We start from the raw sequence: 22246 nt of genomic DNA, 5'->3' as shown, positions 1-22246 counted from the left end.
CCTTAAACAAAGCATTTCTTAAAATATGATTATTTTTCTACAGACTCTCTTATAGTATATGCTAAAAGCTCCAGTAAGTCATTCCCAAACCGCTCTGTGTCAAGTGAAGACATCTTTCAGGGTCACTTCCCACAATAAATTAAATATGGAATGTAGCATATATTCCTTATCCTGCAGTCTTACGGTTTAAGTGAGAATACCACCCTCATGAACATAACTCATTTTACTAACTTATCTCAGTTTAGTGTCTCATCACACATTCTACCTGTGATTTATCATTCTTCTCAATTACTTTCATGGCTCATGCTTTGAAATTGCCCTAAAACTTAGTTTCCTGCTGAGGGCTGTGTTCGTGGTTAAGGATACGTTTGTGCTGACTGTGTCCTCCAAAGCCTAGCTTGAAGGTCACTTTCTCTCCTGTTTCCCTCTCATTTCCCTCAGGCAGCTCTTTCCTTTGTGCTCACAGTATACTTTGTTCAAACAACTACCCTATCATATTATATGAGTGTTATAAATGTCTATTTTACTGATAGTTTTTGTGAATCCCTTGATGTGACAGACACCATTTTAATCGTCCTTTTATTCCCAGGCTGAACATAATAGTTGCTTAATAAGTGTTGGTTCATTTAAACCAAATTTTCTTTTAGTAAACAATTTTCAACAGGCCTGTGATCTAGGAAATGTCAAACTCAGTAACATTTGTACCTCACCTTTAAGTTCTATATTATATTCTGTAGCACCTCTAGAATTTTTTCCTTTCATTCTGCTATTGTTTCAGTGCGCAAGACTGAATCTGAAATAGGTTCAATAGCCAAGTCAAAATAGGGTGCAATTGAAGCTTGGCTTTTGAAAAGTTTCCTTAGGATGTTGGGAGTTCCCAGAAATGAAAGGATTCATTAAACTGCAGATACAGAGAATAAGCCCCAAAGAGAAATATTTTAACGCTTATCAGAACAGAATTGACTAAATTTCATTACTTAATTTTTATTTCAGAGTAATCACACGCAATTTTCCTGCAACGGGACAAAACTTACTGGTGAAGAAATCTCCCTTGATGTACCCTTTTCTGCATTGTTCATTGAGTGTAGATAAAACCATCACGGTCCTGAAGATGATGAATGCTTGTGCTTTGATGTTACTAAGCTTCCACAGTTGCAGCTTCCTACTGAGCTACATTTCTAGTACAGTTTTTCAAGTTTTTTTTTTTTAAGGCATTATTGTTTTTTTTTAATTTTATTTATTTCTTTTCCCCCAAAGCCCCAGTAGATAGTTGTATGTCATAGCTGCACATCCTTCTAGTTGCTGTATGTGGGACACGGCCTCAGCATGGCTGGAGAAGCGGTGCGTCGGTGTGCGCCTGGGATCCGAACCCGGGTCGCCAGCAGCGGAGCGCGCGCACTTAACCGCTAAGCCACGGGGTGGCCCGTTTTTGAAGTTTTTTTTTAACTAAGAACTATATTTTATGATGATGATGGTAGTGAGAATAATGATGGTGATTTTTCAAAAATCATTTTATTGAGGTCATATTGGTTTGTAACATTGTGTAAATTTCAGGTGTACATTATTATATTTCAGCTTTTGTATAGACTGCATTGTGTTCACCACCAATAGGAGTGATGGTGATTTGTTTCATTAATAGTCACTGTGTGAATGGAATAGACAATAAATACTGAGTTATTTTTTGTACTTCATCAAAATTAAAAAGTCCTTCAAATTAAGTGATGTACTATTACAATATTAACTGTGTCTAGCAATGTCTGTTCAATTTAAGAATTCATTGAATACATTTATTCTTATGTCATCTTTTATTTTTTAATCCCAGGAATGAAATAAATAATTCTTTCTATCTGGAAGGATTTCAGTACAACCCTACTTAAAGAGTTAATGTTGCCGTGGTTAACCACTCATCAGGTCTTCCAATCAATTTCATTTCACTTTATCAAATAATTGCTAATCACTACGCTTTTGTTCTCTTTTCCTCTATACATATTTCAAATTTTAATCTATCAATAATATGGGCTATTAACAATGTGTTGTACCTTGTTCAGTCTTCTCTGTTTTACGTAGATTATATTATATACATATATAGACATAGTATATATTATGTACATACCTATATTAGGTATGTATATATATATATCACATTCATTTATTTGGTTACTAAATAGTACTTTCGTGAGCATTTCTGCTAGGTGCCGTGGTGAATGCGAGATAGATATGATATTTCCTGCCCTCAAAGATTTTGAAATATAGTCAAGAGAATAAAATAATTACAAAATAATTCTTCACAAATACAAGTGCATTAAATACAACCCCAAAGGTCTATGATGAGTCAGAGGAGGAGGATATTTCCAAGTGTAGAATCAGGGAAGGCTTCATGGAAGAGATGTATTTTGAGCTGGGGCTTGAAGAGTGAGTAAGATTTTGAGGAACAGAGATTAGGGGCAAAATATTCCTGATAAAGGGAAAAGTGTAGATAAGGTACTTGATTAAAGAAAGTAGGAATGGAATTTGGGAATGGAAATAGTCCATTTGGGCTTTGACATAGTATGCAAACGGATTTAATAGAAGAAAAGGCTTTATGAGTAATCTGAAATCAGTTCATAGAGGGACTGGAATGCCATGTAAAGGTGTTTGGAATTTCGCCAGGTAGCTATGGGGAACATGTAGGTTGACTAACTATCTACTTTAAGATGATTAATTAGCTTATAAAGTGGACAGGACAAGATGTGGGGAGACTAGTTAAGAACTTACTGCCATAGACTCAGGTGACCTATGTATGAGTCTGAACTGGAGTGTTGGCAGTGTGTGTAGAAAGGAGGGAATATTTGGCAGATCCTGTGTGTGTGACTGGGATTCAACAGTAGATGAGTAAGAATAAAAATGGTAAAAACTTGTCGAAGGTCGATTAAGCAAATTAATTTATTTTAGATTTGAACATAATGGTCTTGTGAATTTTTGCAGCAATACTTAGCAGACAGGGAATGGAAGCAGAGGAAACGAATGATGATTACTCAAGATCATAGTTTGGAAAATGAAAAGATGTAAAAGGTCAAAAGATAATAGATCCTGGGGTGCTCGTGAAAGCATCATGGAAATGGCTTCACCAGTGCTACCGACCAAATAGAGATACAGTTTAAGTGCAGCTAGAAGAGAGTGATTAGCTGGGGGGATTGTAGGAATTAGCTGGGGGGATATGTAGGAATTTTGGAGTTGCTATGTCATAATTAGAAACTGAATAGATTCAAGAGAAGTGAGGCGTGGCTATGTAATAATTAACAGAGGATTTCCTGAAGATGAAGCAGTTCCAGATAATGATGAAGTTCAGGTTGTGGCCATATGTACTGATGACTAAAATGGAAATGAGATAAATATCATCAGACTGGATGAGGCCAGGGTACTAGAATGGCCCTCAATGTAGACAAGGTGGAGGAGAAAACGATAAACTGAGATAAAACTAACTTATGGAATTAAAACACCTCCAAATGAATGAAGTTCAGAGACAAATTTCCCTAAACTTTCTCCATCTCTAAGAGAATTGTGATAATAAAATTAGGCAAGTCTTAGTGAAGAAGCCCCTTTCTCCCAGGTTCTGATAACTTCAGAATTCTCAGTTACTTTCTAATTTTTAAGGAATTCAATTTATCATTTCAAATGCAAAAATTATACTTAGTCTCTTATTCACTAAAGGCAAGGGCGTATAAGTTCATGATCATTGGACGTGTTTAAAGGTGCAATTAATCCTCATTATTTATGAGTTCCATATTTTCACATTCTCCAACTCAATAAAATTTATTTGTTTGTAAACCCAAATTAATACTGGCAGTATTTTCGTGGTCGTTTGCAAATATGCACAAAGCAGCGAAAACTTTGTGTCGCCCGATGCGCACGTTCCCAGCTGAGGTCAAACGGGGCAACACTCTGCCTTCTTGTTTCAGCTCTCATACTGTGTGCTTTTAAAGATCTATTTAGTGCCACATTTTTTGCATTTTTGCACTTTTTGTTGATGATTTCACTGTTTAAAAAGGCCCCCAGGTGTAATGCTGAAGTGTTGTCTAGTGATCCTAAGCACAAAAGCTGTGACGTGCCTAATGGAGAAAATACATGTTAGATAAGCTTCATTCAGGCATGAGTTATACTGCTGTTGGCCATGAGCTCAACGTTAATGAATCAAGAATATATATTAAATAAGATGTCTTTAAACAGAAAGACATAAAACAAGACTATGTATTTATCAGTTGATGAAAACATGACCAGGGGCTTGCAGAGAACTAACGCTGTATTTCCCCTAGGAGCAATTCTCCAGTATTCAGTAATTCAGTGTTCATGGCAACTCTATAGAACATGACTACCACAAATAACGAGAATTGCCTATACCTTTTTGTTTTGATTAAAGGTGGCTGTCTTAGTTGTTTGGATCCCCACTCAAGTTCTTTCTCACTAATGACCATTCCCTCTTTGAAATGATAAACTTTGCGTAGATACTATTCTCATGTCAATTGGTTGATGAAAACCAAGATCTGATTTATTTAAATTTTTATTTTGAAGTTATTTTCGACTTACAGACATGTTGCAAAAGAGTACAGTGTTCATCAAGATTCCCCAATATTAGTATCTTTATAATCACCGTACAATGATCAAAACCAGGAAATTAACATTGTTATAATACCACTAACTAATCTATAGACCTAAGCAGAATTTCTCAGCTTTTCCAGTTAATGTCGTTTTTCTAGTCCAGGATCCAGTCCCGGATCCCACATTGCATTTATGTCATGCTTCCTCAGTCTCTTTCAATCTGTGACAGTTCTTTGGTCTTTCTTTGTCTACCATGACCCTGACACTTCTAAAGAGTACTCCTGGTCAGATATTTTGTAGACTGTCCCTCGGTTTGGATTTATGTGATGTTTTCTCATGATTAGATTGAAGTTACTCTTTTTTGGCAAGAATGCTACTGAAGAGACCATGACATCATGTCAGCGTCAATGATGTCAATATGCTATCTTACTGGTGATGTTAATTTTGATCACTTGGTTAAGATAGTATCTGCCACATTTCTCCACTATAAAGTTACTATTTTTCTCTTTGTAATTAGTAAGTGGAAGATGATTTTTTAATGTTAAAACTTTCTAGATTACTTTTCAATCAGCTGGCAAGCACATTATCATTAATCAATTCAGTGCTGAGCACAGTGATAAGTGGTTGGCATAATTTTAAAGTGGTATTCTTTTGTTCACTGAGACTGACAGTCTAGTTGGGGAGATAGGTATGGCACACATTAAACAACATTATACAAGGGAAGATGTAGAGAACTACATTGTGGCAAATTGTGTGGCACAGGATATAAGAGCTATAGGAGTGATCAGGGAAGGCTTCCTATGAAAAGTGGGGACTCCTGCTGGACTTTGAAGGGTAGGTAGGATTTTTCTAGGTAGAAATTTATAATGTAGTGAAATATATTGAGTACCTCAGCTCCTTAGGAACTGTGCTAAAAGCCAGCAATATTTAGATAAAAAACAGAATCCTTACCTTCGAGGAGCTCCCAGTCCAGTGAGAAAGACAGAGATGTCTATCAATGGGGAGCAAATGTGATCAATTTTATATAAAGATGGGAGAGGAGAGGGTGTTATAAGTGTGAGGGAGCTATATCACACTTCAGAGATGAAACTATAACCTTCGGCTTATCTAGTCTAACTCTCTGTGCTCTAAGAATGCCAAAAAACGTTCCTGTGATGATGTCACTCAATCTATACTTGAACACTTCTAGTTATAATAGTTAATTTCCGAAGGCATCTTATTTCAACTGATTTATGTCTTCTACTGATAGAAAAAATTTTTTTCTCTTGAGCTAAAATATGCCTCCTCCAAACTTTCACCAATGGGTCTAGTTCTTCCCTCCTTTGCTACAAGGAATAATTCTACTCCCTCTGTTTTGGGATGGTCCTTAAAAGTACAGACACTACATCCTTTCTTAATGTCCCCCTTTCAACTTAAACATGAATAAATCTGTATACTATATGTGATTTATAGATCCTTCACAACTCTTCATGTATTCTTTTGTCGATTAGTATGGCAACCAATATTGAAAATATTCTCAGGCCAGCGGAGAATACCATGTAATTATTAGCCACTTCCTTGTTCTAGACAACATAATGCTGATAATACAGCCTAAGTGTGCTTTGGCTATTTTGGAAGCCAAACTGTTGGCTTTGTTTGTATTTCCCTTGTAAATAATCTGTTCCCCCTCAGCCTATTCCTCATACTCTCTTCCTCATCCTCATCGCCTCCCCTGGAGATATTTCAGAATAATTATTATATAAGGTCTCCCCTACCCAATTCAGTTGGAGTTTGAACTTAGCATTCAAAACTTCTTTCTTTCTGTCATATTTTGTGCTCTTCATTTGACCTCTGGTTGGAGTTCTCTTTGAACTTTGATCCTGCTGTCTGGCATAGTGTTTGTTTTTCTCCGACTTTTAATATCTTCATGTTCAATAAGAATTGAATCTATTTTCATCCAAGGCTTTAATTAAATAAATAAGACAAGGTCAAGAACAGAGCTCTTGGGCAAACCATGTGTGTCTGGTCATTTCACAACACAAAAAGCTCCCATCTGTACTATCATTCAGCTTCCACATCTCGTTCACTCTGGAGGGAATGTGTGGTGAGGGAGGAGCAGGGCATGCTCATTGACAGTGACAAGCATGACCTAACCAGAGCCTAAGGTGGCATGTTGACAAGTAGTTTCAAATCAGGTTATACTTCAGGGACGATGGCTTACATTATGTCATATCCTAAAATCCAGGAAGAGTCATTATTGCTAATGGCAATAATTCTACAATGTTTTACTGCTTGTGGACTTTTCCCCCATGCATGGTCTTATAAATATGAAATGGTATGAGATAAGTTGCCAGTGAAGATTTTGGGCTAGAGAATGACAAAATAAAAGCAGAATTTAAAGCGTAGTATTCTGTTAATGGAACTCCAGATGGGCTGGAGGGGGAAGAAACTGGAGAGAGGGAGGTTAGTAGGGAAGATGCTGGAGTTATCGAGGAAGTGAGGAAGTGTGGAACTTAGACCAAGACAGTAGTGGAAAGTGGAGAGTAAGGAACAGATAAAAGACACATGTTCCACAGAAGAGCAATAGGACTTTGTAACTAAAAATGAGTTTGGGACATATTAAAGATAACTCCCACATTTTAAGTCTGGAAGAATGACAGCTAGGTAGACAGAAACAGAGAAATTGGTAAGAGGAATTCTGTTTAGGGTTAAGGTTGGTTTTCTTGGTTTTGTGTTTGACTTAATGGTGATGAGAGACAAGAGTGACTCTTAGATGAGAGCCTAAGACTAAGTCCTCATCCGTTAGCATAGAGAGAAGACTTGCCGTGGAATGCTACAGTCAAGTAGAAACTTAAATGGCCTCCTTTGTGGCATGGCAGAGCTGGAGGATCACAGTAGCTGTCAGCACCTCTTGGTTTCCTGGCACAGAGGTGGATTATTGCAAAAGTAATGAATATTGTTTCTAATTGAGCCAAGGACCTCTTAACTTTGCAGATCCATTTAAATGTTGCAAATGGTAAATGTGGTTATGAAAATCTTGGAAGTGGAGGTTGGTGAAGATAAATTATGTCCAAATCATAGAATGAGTCATAGGAATAAAATCTTGGATATCCTATTCTTTAACCATCAGCAAATATTCTGGCAAAGCTATCTACCTACTTCTAAATAGAACATTCTACTTTTTTCTTTCAATGAATGCTCAATTTATAGTCTCTACACCCACACATACAAAAAAATGAATGCAAAGAGAGAATGAAAAGGTATTAACTAGTAGCTCCATTAATCAGCCTTTAGAGAAGACCCTGTTATTAAGCTCTTGATCCTCATCATCACCAGATATTCATTAAGCACCTGATTATGCTTATGCTAAGTATTCACACACTGGGCAAAAGTCACATGGGCTTGCCCTCTCTGGGTATGTAGACCCTACATCCAGGAGCAAAAGAGAAAATAATGTAAAATGGCCAAATAAAGTGCTGCTGATCCCCTCTTCAATTATATTAGCAATTCCTAATCTGTCCTGTTTTATCAAGGAACAAAATCTTCCATATAAGTAAATTTTTATAAGAACACAAGTTTTCCTATCCAAGCATCACAACGACTTCTGCCTTTTCAGCTTCTTGAAACAGTTTTCTGCACCTAACCCGCCTGATGGCTAAGAGTCATGCCTTAGGAACTGCCGTGGTTGAATTCTGTGCTCTCAAAAGTCTTTCTTTGCTTTTTGCTTTTTAGTCATTTCAGTATTCAGCTGTTGGCAGCTGTCTTTTCCACTCTTTTTGTGCCTGCCCTTCAGTAGCTCCCCGACTTCCCTCGTAGTTTGTCACTCCAAAACATCTTCAGGCCTGGGGAAACAGTTAACCAAGATCATCATAAATTGTCAGTGAAATGAGTCAATATACAGTTCTGAGTGGGGCTCTAAAATAAAGGCATAGATCTGTTGTGGAGCCATCCAGCTTGCTACTTTGAGTATTCAAAAGCATGTGATCTGCCCCCTTCTGTATTCTAGCATGGGCTCTAGGAAGTTGAGGTTGAAGAAATACTGACCTATGAGTAAGAGGGGCCGGGCGTGTTGCTCTATTTACAGTATAGGTTATTAGATCACAAGTTAGTACATATTTTAGGAATAGAAAGCAAAGTTTCATGTCTGTAAAGTGGAGAAATGATAAACTTTCTTGTAATCAATCTGATGGAATAAAGATTTAGCTCTATATGAAATTATAAAAATAAAGATAAATATTCTACCTCCATCTTGGATGCCTTCTCTCAAATATACACACATAGGTACGCCATTTTGTTCATCTCACTGGTGGCTATTTTCTTAAACCAGAGCAAAGTGGTTTTCATTCCACTAATGGGAATACTGTCGTTTTCAGTGCTTCTGAGGAGTATTGTCCCCAGTGAGTCATGGAACAATGCTCTAAGAGCCAAGCACTAAAGAGTAAGCTAGACGCACAACCTTTGGGTAGAGACGGAAAACGGAAACAGTCACTTTGAAAATCACCACTGGCTTTTATTACTGAAAGATTAAGAAATACCATGATTGGCTCGGAGCTTCAGGTTTTGTGTTAATCTTCTTGAGTTCTCTGTGAGTCTCTTTATGTATCTAGGTGGGCTTTTCATGTGCCAGGTGACTGACATGTAGGAACATTTTCTTTCTTTGCTATTTTCAGGTTCTTCTAAGAGTGTACGTGTGGCCATACTCTTCCTTCTGTAGGCTGCATACTATTTTAAAGGAAAAAAATTTTAAGATTTAAAATTTATGATAATTTCTAGATTGGCTACTTTAAACTGATAAAGAAATAGTTTGATTAAAACCACCATTTAGATTACCTTTTGTAATGTCAGCAATAAGAGAATCTGTTCTGCTTGCAAATTAGAATGGTGTTTGTATCTCCAATGGTGGCCTATTTGTCTTCTGGAGATCTGTGCAGAGTGCCTGAGAGCACAGCGCTCCCATTTTATACATGGTGAAACTAGAACCCAGGGAGGACCAAAGACCCAGGGCCATACTGGGACACGGGTAGCAACAGACCAGGGCTGTTTGGAAGGGACAAGACCAGAAGTTCAATTAAGCAGGAAGGGTTTGGTGGCAGCAGGCTCAGGTTCAAATACAAAGGAGTAGTTTACAAGAGAGGAACAAGTTGAAGCAAAGTCCCAAATTCTAAAGGTCAGGTGATAACTGGGGATATGTTAATAAGCAAAGCTGAAAACCAGTCTTAGGATGGAAGGTTTCCTCTCTGCTTAGTTTATGCCATTTGCTGGCACAGGTGGCTCTCGGGCCTCAGGATTTGGTCATAGCCAGACAGAGGTCCAAAGATGAAGGCTGCCCCTCAATGAGACAAGAACTGAGATACCTGGATTGCCTCATAGTTGGTTCTATTTAAGTGGCACACTGAAACTGAACTTCTAAGTTCATCGCACAATTTCTTCCATAAAATTATGAAATGGGTTGCAGTATTTGAAAAGCTTTTCCCTTAGCTTAGTAAAATAGTTTCAGGAAAGATTGGAGAATTCAGTTTTGAAAAGGATCACAATAACGCCATGAGAAAAAAAACTTTCTAGAGAACTTCTTTTTCCCCAAGAAAATGATTTAAAGTTAATTTTGCAAATGCTGGCATAATCAGCATAAGGAATATAGAGTTGTTAGGAGAACATAGCAGGTATTCCACAACATATAGAAACATGACATACTTCTCTAGGTAGAGACAAAGATCATGTATCTAGGTAAAAATTCAAATTAAAGCCAATTCTAGAAAATCTCTTCCCCCAAATAAACACCTTAAAACGACTTTCTAGAAAGCAGTAGCAGTCAATATCACTTTGGGATATTGAGATAATAACCACCTTAACTAATATGATTGCCCTAGAACTGATCAGAAGAAGAGTCATAACATTTATTGAGTGGCTGCTTAGTGCTTAGGTTTTGTTTACATTCCACATTTAATCCTCCAAACAACCCCATAACTGAGGAATTATTATTTCCATTTTACAGATGGTGAAACCATGGTGTGAGAGTAGCCTGCCTCCCTGGTGTGAGAGTAGCCTGTGGTTACGAGTAACCACACAGTTACTCGTAAAGGTGGAACCAAGATACAGTGCTCAGCCAGTTTGTTTCTTCCAAAGCCAGAACTTTTTGCACTGCACCACATCACCCCCTCTGCCCCCTTAACTGAGTGAATTTCATTATATTCGAAGAAAATCTGGCATTGAGCATAGTTTAACAATTAACCATTCACCAAACTGAGATATGATTTTGCCTTGTGAGTAGAAAGGACAGTTGATTCAATTTATCTTATGCCAGAGAAAGGGAAGTTTGGCAAGAAATTTTTGGTTCAGCTGATAAGGTACTTTCTTCTTCACAAGTTACTTTCTTCTTCACAAGTTTCTTTTTAATCAGTCTCCCTAAAGATTTTGGCTCTAACACGATTGTATAATACTAGCTGGTTGGAGGTCCCAAGAGCTAAATATATTTGACTCTTTCTTTATTCATTTTTGTTGTTGATTCCTATTATTGGACATGGATATTTTTCTTTTAAGTCCAACGTGCCGTTCTCATTATTCTTGTAAGCAGACCTCCCCTGTTCCTGATCAAACATCAATGCAGATACTCCAGTGTCCGGATCTAACTTTGTATTATCTAGAGCAGGGGCCCGTCAAACTTTTTATCTCTAAAGGGCTAGAGAGTAAATATTGTAGGCTTTGCAGGCCATATGATCTCTGTTGCAACTACTCAGCTCAGCTATTGTGGAGAAAAAGCAGCTATAGACAAGAGTAAACAAATGACTAGATTAATAAATAATTAACACAGACAGCAGCATGGGTTTGACTCAAGGGCTGTCATTTGCTGACCCCTGAACTAAAAGAAAGTTTGTTGACCAACAAAAATGTATTAAAAAGCAACCCAGATCTCCCTATATGTCACGAAGAGTTCTTCACCAGCATGCAGAAGAACATGGAGAAATGGCAAATCTCATCCAAGGTCTTCAGTCACAGAATTTCTCAACAAATAGAACTGCTCTCTTCTATAATTTGTCATTTCAGTCAAACATTCATATGAATCAGTTTTTGAAAGTTTGTTTATATTATCCATTTTATTTCTTGGAGAAGGGATGTCTGTGTTCCCTTTACTAAATGTGTCTGATTACCACTTAAAGACAATCTTCTAACAATGTTCCTTAAGATGCATTTCCTCTTCTAAGCAACTGTATTAAGGAGTCTCCTCCCATCTTGATTTTCTTAGTCAGATGCCCTTGCTGTATCTATTATTCTCCTTTCTCCTTGAGATCTTCCCACTGGGACCACATTTACCCTCCACTTGTTTATCCTTTGTTTGTTATTTTTGTTTAGACAATAGTTTACTCTCCATTGACTGCACTAATAGTGAGCAGTGGCATAGATAATCTAGAAACAATGCATAATCCCCAAGTCACTCCTATTTTGGAAGCTTTATGTGATTTTTTGAGGAAAAAATTTACTTTGGTAATTGTATTCTTCCCAACCTAATATTAAAATCAACTCTAATTTCTGGAGCACTTCATTGACCGAAGTGCTATAGAAGCGTATCTCTGATTAGGAAAATCGTTTGACATGGGTAATACTTATGCAGATAAGAGATTTGAGCATATGAATAACCAAATAACAGTTGGTGTGTCAATCAACAGATATGTTTTTCAGCCCCATTATTTGTCATGGATATGTAGCACTTACTAAAACATTATTAGGCACTTTCATATGCGTTGTTTTAACCCTTACAACGACTGTATTACGGGGATATTACTATTTTCATTTTGTGGATTAGGCTTTGAGAGGTCAAATGACTTCCCACAGGTCTCAGAAGGATAAAGAAGCATTGGGATTTGTACTCTGTCTTCTGATAGTAGATCTAGCACTCTTTAAACAGCTACCTATGGGGATACAGTGAATAGACTCCATGCAACTCAGAAACATCACTGCCATCCCTATTTCTGGCCACTTAGAGGACTGTAGATAGTATACAAGACAAGCTTGCTGCCTGGAGGGAATTTGTAAACTCTTTTCGGAGATAAAGCATATAGGCATTCATACTTCTGTGCCTTTGTTCATGTGCTTCTCTCAGCAGACCTCGTCTTTTTCCCCCACCCATGTGCTATTCTTCTACTCAATATGTTTAGCAAATTTATTGAGATATAGTTTACATGCAACAAACTGCATCCACTTATAATATACAGTTGATGAATTTTGACAGGCTTACAGCCATTACAATAAAAATACAGAACATCTTCATCACCTCCAAAGGTTTCCTTGTGCCCCTTCACAGTCTGTCTGTCCCTCTGGCCCTGGCCTTAGGCGAGCCCTGGTCTGCTTTCTATCTCTATAGATTAGTTTGCATTCTCTACAGCTTTATATAGATGGAATCATACAGTATATACTCTCTTGTGTCTGGTTTCTTTCATTTAGTACAAAGATTTTGAGACTCACCATGTTGTTGCCTGTGTAAGTAGTTTGTTCTTTTTTATCGCTGAGTAGTATTTCACTGTTGTACGGATATATCACAATTTGTTTATCCATTCATCAGTTGATGGAAATTTTGGTTGCTTATAGTTTTTGGCTATGGTGGATAAAGCTGCCAAGAACGCTAGTGGTACAGGTCTTTGTGTGGACATACATTTTCATTTCTCTTTGGTAAATCCTAGGAGTAGAATTGCTGGGTCAAATGGTAGATGTATATTTAACTTTGTAACAAACTGCCAATTGTCCACAGTGGTTTACCATTTTACATTCCCACTAAGAACATCTGTGAGTTCCATTTCTCCATATTCTTGTCAAAAAACTTGTTATTGTTAGTCTTTTAAATTTAGCCATTCTAAGGGGTGTGTAGTAGTATCTCATTGTGATTTTAGTTTGCATTCCCTGGTGACTAATGACTTTGAGCATCTTTTCATGTGCTTATCGGCCATTTGTATATCTTGTTTTGTGAAGTGTTTATTTAAATTTTTTATCTTTTTATTAGGTTGTCATTATTATTGGGTTATAAGATATCTTTATATATACTAGATACCAGTCTGTCATATTATGTGTGTTACAAATATTTTCTCTCAGTCTGTGGTGCGTATTTTTATTTTCTTAACAGTGTCTTTCAAATACCAAAGTTTTACATTTTGAACAAGTCCAATTTATTGAATTTTTTTCTCTTACAGTTCTTTGTTTTTGTGTCTCATCTTTGTTATCTTTGCCTACCACCAAAGTTTCAAAGATTTTCTGCTATGTTTTCTTCTAGAAGATTTATAGTTTTAGCTTTTACATTAAAGTTTATTATTTACTTTGAGTTGACTTTTATATATGCTGTGAACTAAGGGTCAATGTTCATTCTTTTCTGTACAATTATCTCATTCTTGCACCATCTGTTGAAATGACTTTTCCCCCATTAAATTGCCTTAGCACTTTTGTCAGAAACATCAATTGACCATTTAAGTGTGGGTCTATTTTTGTACTCTATTCTGTTCCATTGATCTATATGTCTAGCCTACTCCAATACCACACTGTCTTTATTATTATACTTCTGTAGTAAATCTTGAAATAAAGGAGTGTAAAACCTCCATCTTTTTAAAATTACTTTGAAAATTCTACAACGTTTGTATTTCTATGTAAATTTTATAATTAACTTGTCAATTTCTGCAAAAAATAAAATAAATCCTGCTGAAATTTTGATTGTAAGATTGCTTTGAATCTAGAGCTCAATTTGGTAGAATTGACATCTTAATGATATTGGATTCTTCCAATCTATGAACCTGGCATATCTCTGCATTTCTTTAGGTCTTTACACCGAGCGATATTTTGCCATTTTCACTGTAAAGGTCTTAAACATTGTATTAGTTTCCTAGGGCTGCTATAACAAATTACCACAAACTGGTTAGCCTGAAACAACAGAAATTTATTCTCACAGTTCAGGGGCCAAAAGTCCAAAATCAAAGTATTGGCAGGTTGGTTCTTTCTGGATGCTTTGAGGGAGAATCCATTTCATGCCTCGCTTCTGGTGTCTGCCAGCAGTGCTTGGCATTCCTTGGCCAATCTCTCTGCCTCTGTCTTCACATGGCTTTCTCCTTCTATGTCTCAATGTTGTCTCTTTTTCTGTCTCTTGTATGGACACTGTCATTGGACTTAGAGATCAGCCTAATACGGATGATCTCCTCTTGAGATCTGTACCTTCATTAACCTTAATCTACAAAGACCCTTTTCCTAAAAAAGGTCATATTTTGAGGTTCCAGGTAGACGTATCTTTTGGGAGCCACAGTTCTACTCATTATATGTATAGTTTTGACAACTTATTCCTAAGTATTTTATGTTTTATTGTGCTGTTATAAATGGATTTTAGGTTTTCATTTCCAATGATTTGCTGCTAGTATACAAAAATATAGTTGACTTGTATGTGTTAATCTTGGTCTTGTGATTTTACTAAATGCAGTTATTAATTCTGGTCATTGTTAAGTAGATTCTTCTAGGATTTTCTACATAAACAAGCATGTTGCTTACAAATAGAGGCAATGGTACTTCTTTTTCTGTCTAAGCCTTTTATTTTTCTTGCTTTATTACAATCACTAGGATGTCCGGTGAAATATTGACTGGAAGTGCTAAGAGCAGGCATCTTTGCCCTGTTCCCAGTCTTGGAGGGAAATAATTTTATAGTTAACCATTAAGGATGATGTTAACAATTGGTTTTTTATAGAATGCCTTTTATCAGATTGAGAAAATTCCTCTCTATTCCTAATACTCTGAGAGGTTTTTTTTAAAAAATCATGACTATGTGTTGAATTTTATTGAATACTTTTTCTGTATCTATTGAAATAATGATATGCTTTTTTCCCATTTATCCTATCAATATGGCAAATTACATTAATTTATTTTTAAACATAAAAACAATCTTACCTTCCTGGAATAAATTCTAATTGGTAATGATGTATTTTTTTTATGATGTCTTAATAGTTTATAACATTGTGAAATTTTAGTGGTAATGATGTATTTTTTTTATGATGTCTTAATAGTTTATAACATTGTGAAATTTTAGTTGTACATTATTGTTTGTCAGTCACCATATAAATGCCTCCCTTCACCCCTTGTGCCCACCTCCCAACCCCCTTGCCCCTGGTAACCACCAAACAGTTCTCTCTGTCCGTGTGTTAGTTTATCTTCCACATATGAGTGAAATCATGCAGTGTTTGTCTTTCTCTCTCTGGCTTATTGGTAATGATGTATTGTTTATATGTTGTTAGATTTGATTTATTAAAATTTTGTTAAGGATTTTTGTGTTTATGTTCATGAAGGACACTGGTCTGTAATTGCCTTGTAATTTATTTGTCCAATTTTGATTTAAAAAAATGAGTTTGCAAGTGTTTCCTCTTCCTCTGTTTTCTGGAAGAATTTTCTGAGATTAGTGTTATTTCTTACTTTAATATTTGATAGGAATCACCAATAATGCCATTTGGACCTGGAATTTGCTCTGTGGGAGGGTTTAGATAATGCATTTAATTGCTCTAATAGATATAAGGCTATTTAAATTTCCTGTTTCATCTGTGTCAGTTTTAGTAAGTTGCATTTTTCAAGGAATGTGTCCGTTTTATCCAAGTTCTGACCTACTTATTTTTATATATCTAGCCTAGATATCTTTTTCTCTTGAAACCTTCCCTGACACCTCCAGTAGAAGTGATGTCTCATCCTTTGTGCCACTACTTTGTCTAGTATCATTTGTACTATCCAACTGACTTTTGAAGTTAGTCCATGTGTCTCTTCCTATACTAAATTGAGGGCCCTGAATTTCAATGATTGCATCCTGTATATATTTGAGTCTCTGTCACCTTATATGGTACTTGGCACATAATAGATACCTCCAACCCCCAAATATTTAAATAATCAAATTATTCCACTTATCATTGTCTAATTTATAGTTACACAAGGATGTTTCTAACTTCCTCGGTAGACTATGAGCATCTTTTGCAAAAATGGAAAAGCTACCTTTAAACTTTGCTAGAGTAAAATATTCTGTGCTCCCCCTAACTGAGTGTTGGAATAACTGTAAATTTAGAAAAAGTCCAAAGTATTCCCTGAAAACTTATTCTGTCTATCTCATAAAATATACAGAAGTAGCATAGAAGATCCAAAACAGACTTATCTCAAAGTATGCTGGAGAACTTCCTGTTGTCTTCCCACTACTCTTCGTCAACCTTTTGTCTACAACCCTAGCAATATTTAGACAATAGCAGATGCTACTATTCTTTTTTTAAAAAATATATATGTATTTATTGCAGTGACATTGGTTTATAACATTGTATAAATTTCAGGTGTACATCATTATACTTTTATTTCTGCATAGATTACATCATGTTCACCACCCAAATACTAATTACAATCCATCGCCACACACATGTGCCTAATCATCCCTTTTGCCCTCCTCCCTCCCCCCTTCCCCTCTGGTAACCACCAATCCAATCTCTGTCTCTATGTGTTTGTTTGTTGTTGTTTTTATCTTCTACTTATGAGTGAGATCATACGGTATTTGACCTTCTCCCTCTGACTTATTTCCCTTAGCGTAATACCCTTAATGTCCACCCATGTTGTCACAAATGGCTGGATTTCATCGTTTCTTGTAGCTGAGTAGTATTCCATTGTGTATATATACCACATCTTCTTTATCCATTTGTCCCTTGATGGGCACCCAGGTTCTTTCCAAGTCTTGGCTATTGTGAATAATGCTGCAATGAACACAGCGGTGCATGTATGTTTACGCATTGGTCTTTTCACATTCTTTGGATAAATACCCAGCAGTGGAATAGCTGGATCATATGGTAGTTCTATCCTTAATTTTTTGAGGAATCTCCATGCGGTTTTCCATAGTGGCTGCACCAGTCTGCACTCCCACCAGCAGTATATGAGAGTTCCCTTTTCTCCACATCCTCTCCAACACTTGTTGTTTCCTGTCATTCTGATGGGCTTGAGGTGATATCTCATTGTAGTTTTGATTTGCATTTCCCTGATAGTTAATGATGTTGAACATCTTTTCATGTGCCTGTTGGCCGTCTGTATGTATCCTCTGGAGAAATATTTGTTCAGATCTTTTGCCCATTTTTTAATTGGGTTGTTAGTTTTTTTGTTGTTGAGATGCATCAGTTCTTTATATATTTTGGAGATTAACCCCTTATCAGATACATGGTTTGCAAATATCTTCTCCCAATTGTTAGGTTGTCTTTTCGTTTTGTTGATGGTTATTTTTTTGCTGTGCAGAAGCTTTTTAGTTTGGTGTAGTCCCATGTGTTTATTTTTTCTATTGCTTCTCTTGACTGGTCAGACATGGTACTTGAAAATATGTTGCTAAGACCAATGTCGAAGAGCGTACTTCCTATGTTTTCTTGTAGAAATTTTATGATTTCAGGTCTTACATTCAAGTCTTTAATCCATTTTGAGTTCATTTTTGTGTATGGTATAAGATAATGGTCTACTTTCATTTTTTTTGCATGTGGCTGTCCAGTTTTCCCAGCACCATTTGTTGAAGAGACTTTCCTTGCTCCATTGTATGTTCTTGGCTCCTTTGTTGAAAATTAGCTGTCCATAGATGTGTGGGTTTAGATGCTACTATTCTGAATGTGGCTAATTAGGGGCATCACTGGTTCCTGAGTTCCCACCCAAATGGCATAAGGGGTATTAAAAGGCCAAGGCCATGATAACTCAAGCAATTTCCATGGCTTGGTGTGAAAGGAGAGGCTCTTTCCTTACAGATGATCTTACCTTTGTGTATGTTTCATATTGGTCCTGTTTAGGAAGGTTTGTGGACTAATTTGTGCAAGACACATTCCTTCTCTTTATGCTTGATACAAGATACATGAAACACCAGATCCAATTGTATAGCCTTTCTGCTGCTGCTAAGTAAAATGCTTCTACCTTAAGTCTCTTTTCTCTCTCAACACAATAGTACTCTGTAAATCCTCTGATCTGGGTTGCTATGATAACCTGGCTTTTCCTACTTAGAAATGTGTCTAATGTACCATCTTACCACCACATCTTAGCCAAAGAATTGGGAAGGCAAGGCAAGTTTTTCTATGATTCCAGTCTATTAATTGAAACAAGATGTTTCTGAGGTCTTCTCAATGTGAAAAACAAAAAAATAGTAGCATTTGTTTATTTATTTGCTTACATTACTAAGATCAGGAACTTGCTACTTCTTCAGGGAAATTATTTGTAACATGTCATTGAGAACACAACAGTTCACACTGATCATTCCCTGTGGTCTGCCATGGTGAGAGTGATACTTTCCCGTATTATAAACACTGGACAAGGGAGCTCAATCCATCCTCTCTTGAAATTCTAGTCTTGGTTGGAGTGACTCCCTTAGGCATCCACAGCTCTAGGTTCTTTCTGACCAAGAAATGAAGCAAGTACTCTCAGAGCTGTACACATTAGGGAAAAAAAATCTAAAAAGCATCCTTGCCTTTTAAATGTTAGAGATCAACATGGGGATCTTTCTCACGTTTAGGTAGTAGATACAGCTTCTTTGTGGTCTGAGCATCAAACTTATTGAGAGAAGGACGTTGCTGAAACTTAACGTTAATTAATAATGTTTATTCACACAAACCTGGGTCAAATGGTATTCTACATGGAGGTAAGAGAGAAGAGGATAGAATAAATACATAACCTCTTGCAAGCGGTTTTCAGTTGAGAATTTTTGAGTAGCCACTTGAAATCAGGAACAGTAGGAGTTGGGAAGAAAAGGGCAGAATATAACCACTTTTTTCTCCCCACCTAGCACTGTGCTTAGGCAGAGCACAGTCTATATGAGAGCTGCCTTATAAAAACCTGCTGAATGAATGGAATGAATGAATGGATGGATGTTAGATTCTGAGCTTTCTTACACGGTAGTTTCAAATTGTGGTGAATTTGTTGTGTTCCATCTGGGTATTGTTGGAGGCCAGGAAAGAGCTTTCTATTCGATCCTAGAAGCTGAGACTGTGCTGTGCACTGCCTGGATAGGACCAGCTTCTGGCAGTTCCATTTATCCAGAGGCAGAAGGGACTCCCCTGCCTGCAACTGGAGCACTGTTGCCAGTTTCAATAAAGAAGCTAAATTGCCTAAGGAAACAGTGTTTCCTCTTACAAGGTACGATCTTGGCTCCTCTGCCATGAGGGGGGCTGTTCTTGGAAATGTACTCCAGAGCTTTCCTATTTAACCAGGGTAGGAATTGCATTGCTGCATACTTCCCCTGCTGAGGCCCTGTGAAAGGAACGAGTTGGGACAGATACAGCAAGATCTTAGGACAAATTTTCCCCATTTTTCATGCTGTACAACACAAAAGTGAACTTGATTTCAACAAGATGACCCAATTCTTAGCATGCTTTTCTACCTACCTTTACCCATAACGCTTCCAAATCACTGTCTTTGATTCATATTGTGCAGAGAAACAAGAAATGAAAAGAAGATAAACTGGCTAGTTAAAAGTAAAACGGCATTTAATTAAAACTAAGTTTGCAAATTCACAGAGAAAAAAGATATTTTGCTCAAAAAAAAAACACAAAAAAACAAAACCCTGTGATTTACCCTCAGGGTAGCATAACACACCACTGTCCTTTTGTTGTTTTGAGTGTATTTTATTTGTACATTGGAAGTAGATATTTTTCATATCGTTAATAATTGCTCTACTACATTGTACACTCGGCATTGCACATCATTTTAGCCTTATTTAGTTACAAGTCTTTCATTTTCTTTCTGTACTTTTCTTAAGCTTGTTTCTGAGTGGCGGTTTGTTCACATAAGCTTTCAATTTTAAATAACACAATCCGTTTAGTTCACTAGGCATCTTTATTCGCTTAAAGTGAAGAATCAGATTGTGATTGTGTTGTAAATAAGTCAATCCTTTCCCTCCCTTTACAGGAAAAGCTGTGGATGCTAAAAAAGAGAACTGAAAGAAATAGAAATTCTTCTAGTCTTTCATGAACTCAGTTATTGGAGTCAGTAGAGCTAAAACTGTGGGGGAAAAAAAAAGAGAAGAAAATGGAAAAGGTGTTTTTAGAGCTTTTAATTTAAGCCACTCCAGTGTCCCCCTTCTCTGCTTCTTTCCACTACCCTGACCCCACCCCTGTCCCACAGTCAGAACCCGGGCACAGGGCGGCTCAAAAGCCAAAAGGAGAGTAAGAATGAGGCTCTGGATTATCGCTTCCAGTGATCTTAAAAGGCCCAGGCAGAAGGACTCTGCCTGGAGAAACTCCTTTTATCTTTCTAAAACTGCATCAGAGAAACTCATAGATTGCATCAGTGATCCTGAAACCTTTATAAGTAAAAAGTTTTCTATATTTAGGAAACCTAATCTTGTTGAGATCTTTTGAGGTAGGAAAATATGATGAGAAATAAACATTCCCTATATTCCTACGTATTGGGTATGCTCCTGGAAACATCAGAGGGACTGTTTGCCAAAGTGTCTTGGCAGTTTTCAAAGATGGCTGGCCAAGTCAAAAGAGAATGAGGAGAAGAAGAGGTTTATGGAGTACTGAGTCCAGCATTGTGTATAAAACCCAGGTTTCAATGTAAAGAAATCTGTTGCATAAAAACCTTGGGAAACATATCATCCTCTCATTTCTTTACTACATAGATACCTCACACAAGTACCCTGTTCTTCAAAAAATTTTTTTTAGAAAATAAGAAAAATATAAGAAAATCAACATGGTCCTAAAGGAGCAAATTTTGTTTTAATTTTCTTTTCCTTTTGCTGTTCCATTTAAGAGTTAAGACAACATTTCAGCAAAGAAATGTGGAGAAGGGTAAAGGGAAATCAATAAAGTTATTCTGTGACTTTTCCCAGGAGGGAGCTGTGTTAATCGAGAATGGCTTGCTTGGCTATATATCACGTCCAAGGAAAGAGCAGGAGTTGATTTTGAAACAGATTTCCCAGGTAGACTGAAGGATATATACATACATATATATATATATATATATATATATATATGTATACACACACACACATATATACATACATACATAATTTTTACAAGAACGGTATGTGTGTATATACACTATTATATACATTTTATTATGTATTAAAAATGTGTGTGTATATATATACACATACACATTTAAAAAGTAAATAAGAGTAATTTCTGTAGATAATTAGTAATATTGAACAAAAATTCTTCTAGTAGTATTTCATGTGTATTGATCTAGGATCAGTTTATACTTTATAAGTTTCTCTAATAAGTCTTTTGACCCCTAAAGAACAGACAAAGGAATAGAAACCAGATTTCCTGACCAAAGCCCGATGAAATGTCTTTGACCATAGGAAATCTTCTAGAGTCTCTCTGGGTCATATGTATAGTCACTTTCTCTAGTGATCAACATTATAGAAATTTTTAGCCAGTGTGTTTTCAGCAGAGCTTATGAAAGTCCAGCTGGCCGGGGGACTACCCAGGTCCCCCGGGCCATGATACCACATTTTCAAGTTCATTGGAAGCAGTGGTGGTTTCCCACAAATTCAGCCACATAATTGGGTGGGAGGCAGGATACCTGGGTGTCAGGCCTGACTGCATCTTCACAATGTGATCCTGAGTGAGTTATCTATCCTTTCTGGATGTCAGTTTCACTTTGTATGAAATGAGATGAATACTTCTTGCCGCTTCCCAACAACATGCTTTTTTATTGCCCAAGAATCTTGTCAAAATTTCTTTGTTCTACTCAACAATCAGGA

At 36.8% G+C, this 22246-nt stretch overlaps 1 protein-coding gene and 1 long non-coding RNA gene across 4 annotated transcripts in view; both read left to right on the top strand.

Annotated features, from left to right (window-relative positions):
- LOC106801400 (uncharacterized) overlaps positions 1-22246 on the top strand; it is a 124869-nt gene that overhangs the window by 79293 nt on the left and 23330 nt on the right. For 2 of the 3 annotated variants that reach the window (XR_001390746.2, XR_015552742.1), the window contains one exon: positions 994-1309. The exons of the other annotated variant lie outside the window; for it this stretch is intronic. This is a non-coding gene — a long non-coding RNA (uncharacterized LOC106801400). Of the gene's footprint in view, positions 1-993; positions 1310-22246 lie in introns of those variants that run through there. 3 annotated transcript variants of the gene reach the window in all.
- BLID (BH3-like motif containing, cell death inducer) lies at positions 19334-20047 on the top strand. The gene is given in 3 exon segments (XM_087434048.1): positions 19334-19610; positions 19613-19727; positions 19730-20047. Coding segments are annotated over 3 exon segments (396 nt in total). The 5' UTR covers positions 19334-19391; the 3' UTR covers positions 19792-20047.

Source organism: Ceratotherium simum, chromosome 7 (genome assembly GCF_057802395.1).
Source record: "Ceratotherium simum simum isolate JZ-2026a chromosome 7, ASM5780239v1, whole genome shotgun sequence".
NCBI classification, from domain to species: Eukaryota; Metazoa; Chordata; class Mammalia; order Perissodactyla; family Rhinocerotidae; genus Ceratotherium; species Ceratotherium simum.
Note: the sequence above shows the minus strand (reverse complement) of the source record. Positions and strands in the feature narration are given on the sequence as shown.